Source organism: Gekko japonicus, unplaced genomic scaffold (genome assembly GCF_001447785.1).
Source record: "Gekko japonicus isolate JY-2015 unplaced genomic scaffold, Gekko_japonicus_V1.1 scaffold3646, whole genome shotgun sequence".
Lineage (NCBI taxonomy): Eukaryota > Metazoa > Chordata > Lepidosauria > Squamata > Gekkonidae > Gekko > Gekko japonicus.
In genome coordinates, this window is record NW_015162589.1 from 53432 (window position 1) to 62005 (window position 8574).

The following is an 8574-nucleotide window of genomic DNA, read 5'->3' on the forward strand; positions in this document are numbered from 1 at the left end:
GTATCTCTGAATTCTTAGCTTCAGAATCAGTTGAATAGGAACTTTCCTGCTCTTATTTATTCAGTCTGATACCTTCTATCTCTACATAATGAACACCTTTCTTAAATAAGTGATAGTTCTTGTCACTTACCTTTGGCCTACTTTAAGCATCTTGACGCAATTGCCATCATGGTAGTGGAAGGAGATTTTCTTCCAAGAGGATTGAAATGTGGCAAAGGTGACAATAGTCTTTAAAAAATCCACTCTGTTCAAGTCCTGAATGGATTAGGTGGATGGAGCTTGGAGTGCTGTCACTTGGGGGGGGGGGGGGACACACACACCCTCTAACAGCAAATTTGGTAAAACAGTACCCTAAGTAGGGTGGTTTCCCCAATGGCCACAGCACAGCTCAAGACAGTTTTCCTTATGTAGAGGCACCAAATAGGGGTGCCAGGTCACCCCTGGCTACTGGCAGGGGATGGGGGGGGGGTCATAGGGTTGCCAGATCCAGGTTGGGAAACTGCTGGAGATTTGGGGGTGGAGCCTGGGGAGGACAGGGACCTCAGTGGGGTAAAATGCCATAGAGTACACCTTCCAGAGCATCCATTTTCTCCAGGAGAACTGATCTCTGTACTCTGGAGATGAGCTATAGTTCCAGGGGGTCCCCAGGTCCCACCTGGAGGTTGGGATCCCTAGCACCCAATGTGAATTCTAAGCAACATCAAGCAAGCCACAAAGGTCCAGGAACACCAGGAAAGTGAAAGAAGGATTGGTGGATTAGTGATCTCTCTTTCCTGGCCGATGATTTAATTGTTGTTTTTATGTCTTTGTATTTATTTTAGCTGTTTTTAATTTTTCAATGGTGTGTTTTGTTGTTGTTGTTGTTGTTGGTTTAGGTAGTTTTAAAATGTGGGTTTTATTATATATGTTTTAATTAGTTAACTGCCTCAGTGGCCCTTGTGAGGGCCGAAAGGCGGGATATAAATATTGTAAAATCATAGCATCAAACCTTTCAGATTTAGGATGGTGGTCCGAGAGCAAATAACTCATTAATTCAAATCTTGCTTCAGTCATAGACCAGGGCTGCAGTCCGTGGCATATTTACCTGAGTAAATCACATTAAATGCAGCAAGATGTATTTCTGAGTAAACATGCATAGCACTGGGCTCAATAGGGCTTGCTCCAAACTGGCATTCATCTCCTACCCTTTCCACTATCTGCAATGTGAGAATGGTGATCCCACCCTACATTACAAGGTGCGCATTGTAGAAAGGGTCGTGGAAGCCCTTTGAAGCCCTGAAATAAATGCTGATTGTCTTTGTTAGTAGTCTGTCGGTCATAAGGTGATATGAACAGAGCCAAGTAAAGAGGAGAAGACAGTGGTGGTACTGGTAGGATGATCCAGAAGGAGCCAAGACGGGGGAGGGAGGTAGACAGTAAAGGAGAAGAGAGAACTGTGACGTTATAGGTAAAGGTAAAGGTTCCCTTGCTCGAAAGCCAGTCGAATCCGACTCTAGGGTTGCGGTGCTCATTTCCGTTTCCAAGCTGAAGAGCCAGCGCTGTCCGAAGACGTTTCCGTGGTCATGTGGCTGGCATGACTAAACACCAAGGTGCACGGGACGCTGTTACCTTCCCACCGAAGTGGTACCTATTTATCTACTTGCAATGTCTTGCTTTCGAACTGCTAGGTTGGCAGGAGCTGGAACGAGAGACGGGAGCTCACTCCGTCATGCGGCACCCGGGTCTCGAACTGCTGAACTACTGACCTTCCACAGCCTGCAGTTCAGCGTCTTAACCACTTGAGCCGCCGCAGCACCGCAGCATGACGTTATACTTGGGAGCAAAAAGTATGCTGTGCCAGAGGGGTGAAGTGATTAGAAGTGTTGGAATGGCCTAAAATCCGGGAGATCCAAGTTTAAATCGGCATCCAGGCATAGGATTTTGCTGGGTGACCTTGGGAGAGCCACTCTTAGACATAACTGAGGATACGTTGGGGTGAGGAGCAGTGTTCCCTCTAAGCTGGGTTAGTGTGAGCTACCTCACAGTTTTTTATCCTCCAGCTCACACATTTTTGTCTTAGCTGAGGAGGGATGGCTCCAGAGCAAAACTAATTTATGCAGCAGCCCAATCGCTCGCTCACAACTTTAATGCCAGTAGCACACAAAGTAGAATTTTTGGTCACAAGATTCCACAGCTTAGCGAGAGCATTGGTGAGGAGAAGAATGTACTACTAAACACAGTGATTTGGGGGGGGGGGAAGGCAGAGAAGAAGAAGAAGAAGAGATTGGATTTATACCCCGCCCTTCACTATCCAAAGGTGTCTCAGAGCGGTTTACAAACTCCTTTCCCTTCCCTTCCCCACAACAGACACCCTGTGAGGTGGGCAGTGTTCCCTCTAAGCTGAGTTAGGGTGAGCTAGCTCACAGTTTTTTAGCCTCTGGCTCACACATTTTTGTCTTAGCTCACGAAGGAGGGCTCCAGAGCAAACAAATTTATGCAGTAGACAAATCACTCACTCACAACTTTAAGGCTAGTCGCTCACAAAGTAGAGTTTTTGCTCACAAGACTCCACAGCTTAGAGGGAACATTGGAGGTGGGTGGGGCTGAGAAAGCTCTTGACAGAAACTGCTCTTTTTCAAGGACAGCTGTGCCACAGCTTGTGACTGACCCAAGGCCACATCAGCAGGTGCAAGTGGAGGAGTGGGGAATCAAACCCGGTTCTCCCAGATTAGAGTCCGCACACTTAACCACTACACCAAACTGGCTCTCACCAGACAGCATCAGTGAGGCTCTAGATTGTTGTGGGTAGATTTCCTGGCTGCATGACAGCCATTCCAAAAGCCACAATGATCTACTCTAGTCCTCTGGAGATGCTGGACCCGGTTGATAACAAGATGGTGATATATATGCATAATAATTAAGACAAAATACATCACTCCAGTTATCGTCACCTATCCAGGCAGGTCTAACCAATCTTAATCCGCTCTCCTTTTAGCTGATTCCTGCAATGAAATTACTGCCAAGGTAGCAAAATTTTGTGCCATGGCCAGCCTAACCAGACAGAAGATTACTGACTTTTTAAAGAAATTTTAAATATATTTTAATTTTAACCCATTTTGTCTATTTAAGTTCCTGTCTGTATTTATTGCTTAGTTGTGTTTATGTAATTAATGCATGTGTTACGTATTTGTATTGTCTGATGTTGGATCGTAATAATAAAACTGTACTGTACATAATAATTAATTGTTGTCATTTATACACATTGTGGCTTATGATGAGATCACCATCTCAGCCTCTCAGCTGTAATTTTAGGAACACTTTTGTTGGGCCACTTCCTGTGTGTTTTATGATGTCACTTCCTTTGCAGGCCAGCCATTGCAGATGACTTCTATGCCATGTCATACCTATACTATGGTGCCTTGGGAACCCTGAGCACGGTGATCGTAGGGATTCTGGCAAGCTGCCTAACAGGTACTTGGTGGCATGTGGATGTCAGATCTTTCTATTAAAAACATGGCTAATAATGAATTTCAAGGAGCAAGAAGTATTTTAGCTGTACAGTCTTACCCCCTCATCAGTTACGTTTGGAAGAATTCATAACCTCATCTTGTAGTCTCTGTTCCTGCACCAGAGACACCCATGAAAACAGACAGGCTGACAGTACTAGGGAGTACTTCTGTTCATTGTCAAAGCCAGAGAGCCATTCTGTGAGTTAAAAAGGCCATTGGCAGGGCAGCTGTCAAAGCTCATACTCTGGCAAGCTGAAGGTCTCTGATCTGCCTGGATTTCCTTCCTCACCATCTCTGGTTTTATTTCAGGTCCTGTGAAAAGAAGCACCAATCGGCCAGGTGTCCTGTGGTGGGATGTCATGAAGCAGACCTCTTCAATCTCACCAGAGGAGCCAAAGATACCTTTCACCAAGGTGATTAGAAAACTGAGGTGTGGACATATTGTGGGAGGAGATTAGTAGTTAGGGAAGGTTCCAACAAAGGAGAGAAGGTGGCATGATATAGTCTGACTTTGTCAGAACTCAGAAGCTAAACAGGTTCCGTACTTGGACGGGAGACCACCAAGGTAGACTCTGCAGGAAGGCAATGGCCAACCACCTCTGCTTCTCACTTGCCTTAAAAGCCCCTTGCTTGGGTTGCCAGAAGTTGGTTGTGACTTGACAGCACTTACATAAGTATGTAAGATTTCAGCAAGTGATTTAAGCACAAACCTCTCCTTCCTTGCTTTGGATGGGCTTTTAAAAGACTTTATACAGCAGTGTGTGTGTGTGTGTGTGTGTGTGTGTGTGTGTGTGTGTGAGAGAGAGAGAGAGAGAGAGAGAGAGAGAGAGAGAGAGAGTGTCTTGTAGACAATTTAAAGATCATTTGGGCCCTTTACAAATTGATGGTAAATAATTTTAAAAAATAAGGACAGTACAGTACCTACAACCAACCAAATTAGAGAGCAAAAGACTCAGAAACAAAGCATGATACAGACAATAAAGCAGAATCCCAAGATTGGAGAATCATGCAGTAAAAGGATATTACATACAGAAAACAAGAGTAATAAAGCTGGATTACGTAATTAGAGAACAATTCAAAAATAAGATGACCTTGAATTCCACAAACATGAACCACAACGTTATTCACTTTAGAAAAATGTCCTCCAGAACAGTCATGTCTTATACAGTCTGCAGAATGATTGGAGAGTGGGAGCAGATATTTTAAAATCAAGGATGGTATAATCATGATGGCACAGTCACTGGCCAGTCAGTGCCTAACTAACTTGTGCCTAGCCAGCTTATACTGCAAACAGATGGAACTGATGAACTTTTCCTGAGCTCAGTCTTGGAAAGAAATAGACCATTAAGGGAAAGGGAAAAAAACACCACAGATTGCAAACTATTTAAATCGGGGGGTTTTCTGGACCAGGATTTTGCCATCACACCTCTTAACCAATCAGTACAGTGCACAGTTTCTGTAAATCTGCAGAACTCATTTTCCCTAAGCTGAATCCTGGAGAGGGTCTGGCCAGAATGGTGAATGTTCTTCCAGTTCATAGCAGCTGCTGTCTTTAAGAAATGTTTGTATACAACCACAAAACACTGATTTCTCTAGCCAACACAATATTCCATGCTCATACACCATGACCACAGAATCTTAGCATAGACTGCTTGCTGATGGGTGGTAGTGAAGGTGGCTGGATTTCTTAGGCCTGTTTTATTCTTTGCATTTCTCTCTTGCCTGCACAGGTTTCTCAAGATTCTCCTGATTTACAAAAGAAGGCCTTTGGTTCCGCTATCCTGGTGTCTGGTATCTGGGCTGATGACAAGGCTCTGATGGCCAAGGCAGAGAGTGCATTTCCGGAGGGCTCGGAGGAGTCCCTCTGTCTGTGCACCTCCTTGGAACCCAGCTGTTTCCATTTGCTTAGAGAGACTGATGTGTAGGTGGCCAGGGATTTTGGAGGCGAGAGGCCACTCTGAAAAGCTGTGCATGGGAGAAGATCCTTCTTCAACCAAGAGATGTGGACAAGGGGGTACCTTCAGCCAAAACAAGCTACAACTTCTGAAGAAGGGAACTTTCTAATAGGGAGGATGATGGTTTGTTACCAATATTTGGCGAAGTTACTTGAACCCTCCTGTTAAGAATCTCTAGAAAACCCAACCAACTGTTGACTTGAAGGCCAATTACTGTGTTCTCTTGTGCCTCACCCGGATGGGGAGGCGGTTTGAACAGAGCAAGCAAGGAACAATCACACGACAGAGGAAAGAGAAAGTCAAGAAGTCACGATCCTTGGCTTGTGTACTCTTGGAGATGTGCCAATGTAAGAACCTTCTTCTGCTTGCAAGCTCCAAGTATGTTTTCATTAGGAAAGAGAATGAAAATGACAGAGGTGATTCCTGATGAGATGGATCCAGAATAGGGTTGCCAGCCCTGCCCCTCGCTGGAGGCAAGGGATCCCCTGCTCCCGGGGCCTGCCCCCCTCTGTTGATCAGTTGGCCAGTGGGGGGACTTACCAGGAGCAGGAGGGAGGCCCAAGCTCCATCACTGTCATCGTGGTGACATCACTTCAGTCATGTACCAGAAGTGATATTGTGTCAATGGCATCTGGATGACGCTCTGGTATTTGGGCAAAAACTCGATGCCATTTTTACTATAGAGTTTTTGCCCAAATGCCAGAGCGTCACCAGGACATCCCGGCATAATGATGTCACTTCCAGTACATGCTGGAAGTGACGTTGCCACATTGCTGGCAATGTTGCCTGGGCCTCCCAATAAGCCCCCCCATTCCTCGCCAGTTGGCAGGCGGGACCTAGCAACCCTAATCCAGAATCACTCTCTTTCCCCACTCCTAAGCTTCATACCCACCCACCCCAATTTCATGCAAGTGTTTCTTTGACTCATAGAAGTACCACAAAGCATGTGCCAGCTCTTGTTGGATGCCAAAGGACTGCCAAGATTTAAGTCAGGAAAACACAGAAATCTCTCTCTTCTGCTGCCTTGATGCTGTGTCTACTGCGGAATTGCGGTTCATTGTGTGTGCCCAACAGCACAATGTGATGCTTTCTTGCTTATCAGTCTTTCCCACCAATGTAATTTCATCCTGTTGACAACCCTGTAGGAATAACATGGTTGTCATCACTGCCCTTCTCATTTGGAATCAAGTTTTCCATAATTCCTTGCAGAGCATGAGGGAATTCACAGGACAGTGCATTTAATAAGGTCACTCTGGTGACCTTCCCCCCCCGTCCTGGAGGACCGTAGTTGCAAGCAACCCTGAAGTCATCAGCTATCCAAGTTCTTGTTAAATTTCCTTCCGAATGTTTGGAGCTAGTTGCTGGTCTTTTTGAGGAGCCACTGTGATGGCCAGGGAAAAGGGAAACAGTGGTTATCTGAACTGTTTAAAAAAGGATAGATATAAAAGCCCTTGGCTAAGGCTGATTGAGGCACGACTGCAACTATTAGGGATATCCATAGCTGATGTTGATTGCTTAGGAATGACAGCATCACAAACTCTTGTAATAAAGATGGTTATCTGTGTTAGTCTATCTGAAGAAGTGAACAGCGACTCACAAAAGCTCATACCCCGCCACATATTTTGTTCGTCTTTAAGGTGCTACTGGACTCTTGCTCTTTTCTACTCTTATAATTAAAAAAACTGTATGAATTGGATTTCCTAAGTTCTAGTAGGAGAACCTGTTCTCCATTATGCTTAGGTCTTTCCCTGTCAAACTCCTTGCTGGTACATTTTGAGTTTTTTGACAGTACCCAAATAGAGGAGATTATTTATGTCGGCTTGACTGAATACTGTCCCTTTGGAAGGAATGATCGGCCATCAGGAAAGATTGGCATTCTAGAACATTGTTTATTTGAACGTGCCCTGTTTATTTCCACCAGACAGTGCCGGGGTCTTCCCTTTTATGCATGATATGGCAATGTTACCTTCTTCACAAAGGATTGCTAAGATATTGGCCGGAACAAAAGTTAAAAGTACCCTGGCAGTAGTAAAGTTTTTGCCGATTGTTATTAAACATAAAAACAGGAGGGGTGATATTTAGTAGATTTTAATTTATCCGGCCTATCAGTGTGAGCCATTCAAAGCCACTGGGCTATAAGAACAGATTCATTAAAGAAAGAAAAAAAACGGGCCACCAGGAGGAGACCTCCTGCTTCGGCCAACAGCTGCATGCTTGATTTGAAACAGAGTCAACATTGATTTCGTGCACTATTCTGTTTGCACCTCACCTCCATTCCAAGAACTTCCCTGGTGCCCCACCTCCCTTGGCAGAGGCAATGGAATAAAGCAAACGCACATGACTTATCTGTATACTACATGCCTTATCCAGCTTCCATGTGCTGTATCTAGATGCTACCAACTGGATAGCCACAGCAAACATTAGGTGGACAAACGAGGCAAACACGCGTGGCTTGTTGACAGTTTGTTCTGATATAGGGCCAATGCAGGAAGACCAACACTTAGAATGGAAAAAAACAGAGGCATGCAAAAAATTTGAAAGGAAGCAACATGTGCAGCAAAAAGGGCACCCATGGGAGCATCCATAAGCAATTGTTCTCAGTTTAAGGTTACTTCACTTGGCCAGGAAGGAAGAAAGTGTCCAACTCACTATTATTTATTATACCTGGAAGAGATTTTCCATTGTCCCAGGCAGTGAGAGGCCTAACAGGGCTTAGTGTGAACTGTTCATCTTTCTGCAACCCCATTGGAGACTGGGACCGATGACCTCTCTCAGTATTCAAGTTGTCCCAGGCAGTGAGAGGCCTATTCTAGATTTTTTGGGAGTTGCAGATGATGGGGAATGAACCAGGGCCTTTTGCATGACCCTTGAATAACAGGGCTTAGTGTGAACTGTTAATCTTTCTGCAACCCCATTGGAAACTGGGACCGATGACCTCTCTCAGTATTCATTAAGGCTGTTGGCCACATTGGTTCCTGTCCCTTACACTGGGACTCACACCTGGATGATTTACAAGAGGTCTTTCTCTGCTACAATCGGGTCATTTCCTGCAGGAGCTCACAGGAGCGGAGCTCCAGCAGTAGAGAGCCCAGGGGGCGGGCACATGCAACAAGCCCCACCCCCTGCTCCCA

General features: G+C 45.1%; 1 protein-coding gene across 1 annotated transcript in view; it reads left to right on the plus strand.

Moving 5' to 3' along the window:
• SLC5A5 (solute carrier family 5 (sodium/iodide cotransporter), member 5) overlaps positions 1-5413 on the plus strand; it is a 42973-nt gene extending 37560 nt beyond the window's left edge. The window contains exons 13-15 of the mRNA XM_015406458.1: positions 3347-3450; positions 3798-3901; positions 5219-5413. Of these exons, the coding sequence (XP_015261944.1) occupies positions 3347-3450; positions 3798-3901; positions 5219-5413 (403 nt within the window). The remainder of the gene's footprint in view (positions 1-3346; positions 3451-3797; positions 3902-5218) is intronic.
• The last annotated feature ends 3161 nt before the right edge of the window (positions 5414-8574 follow it).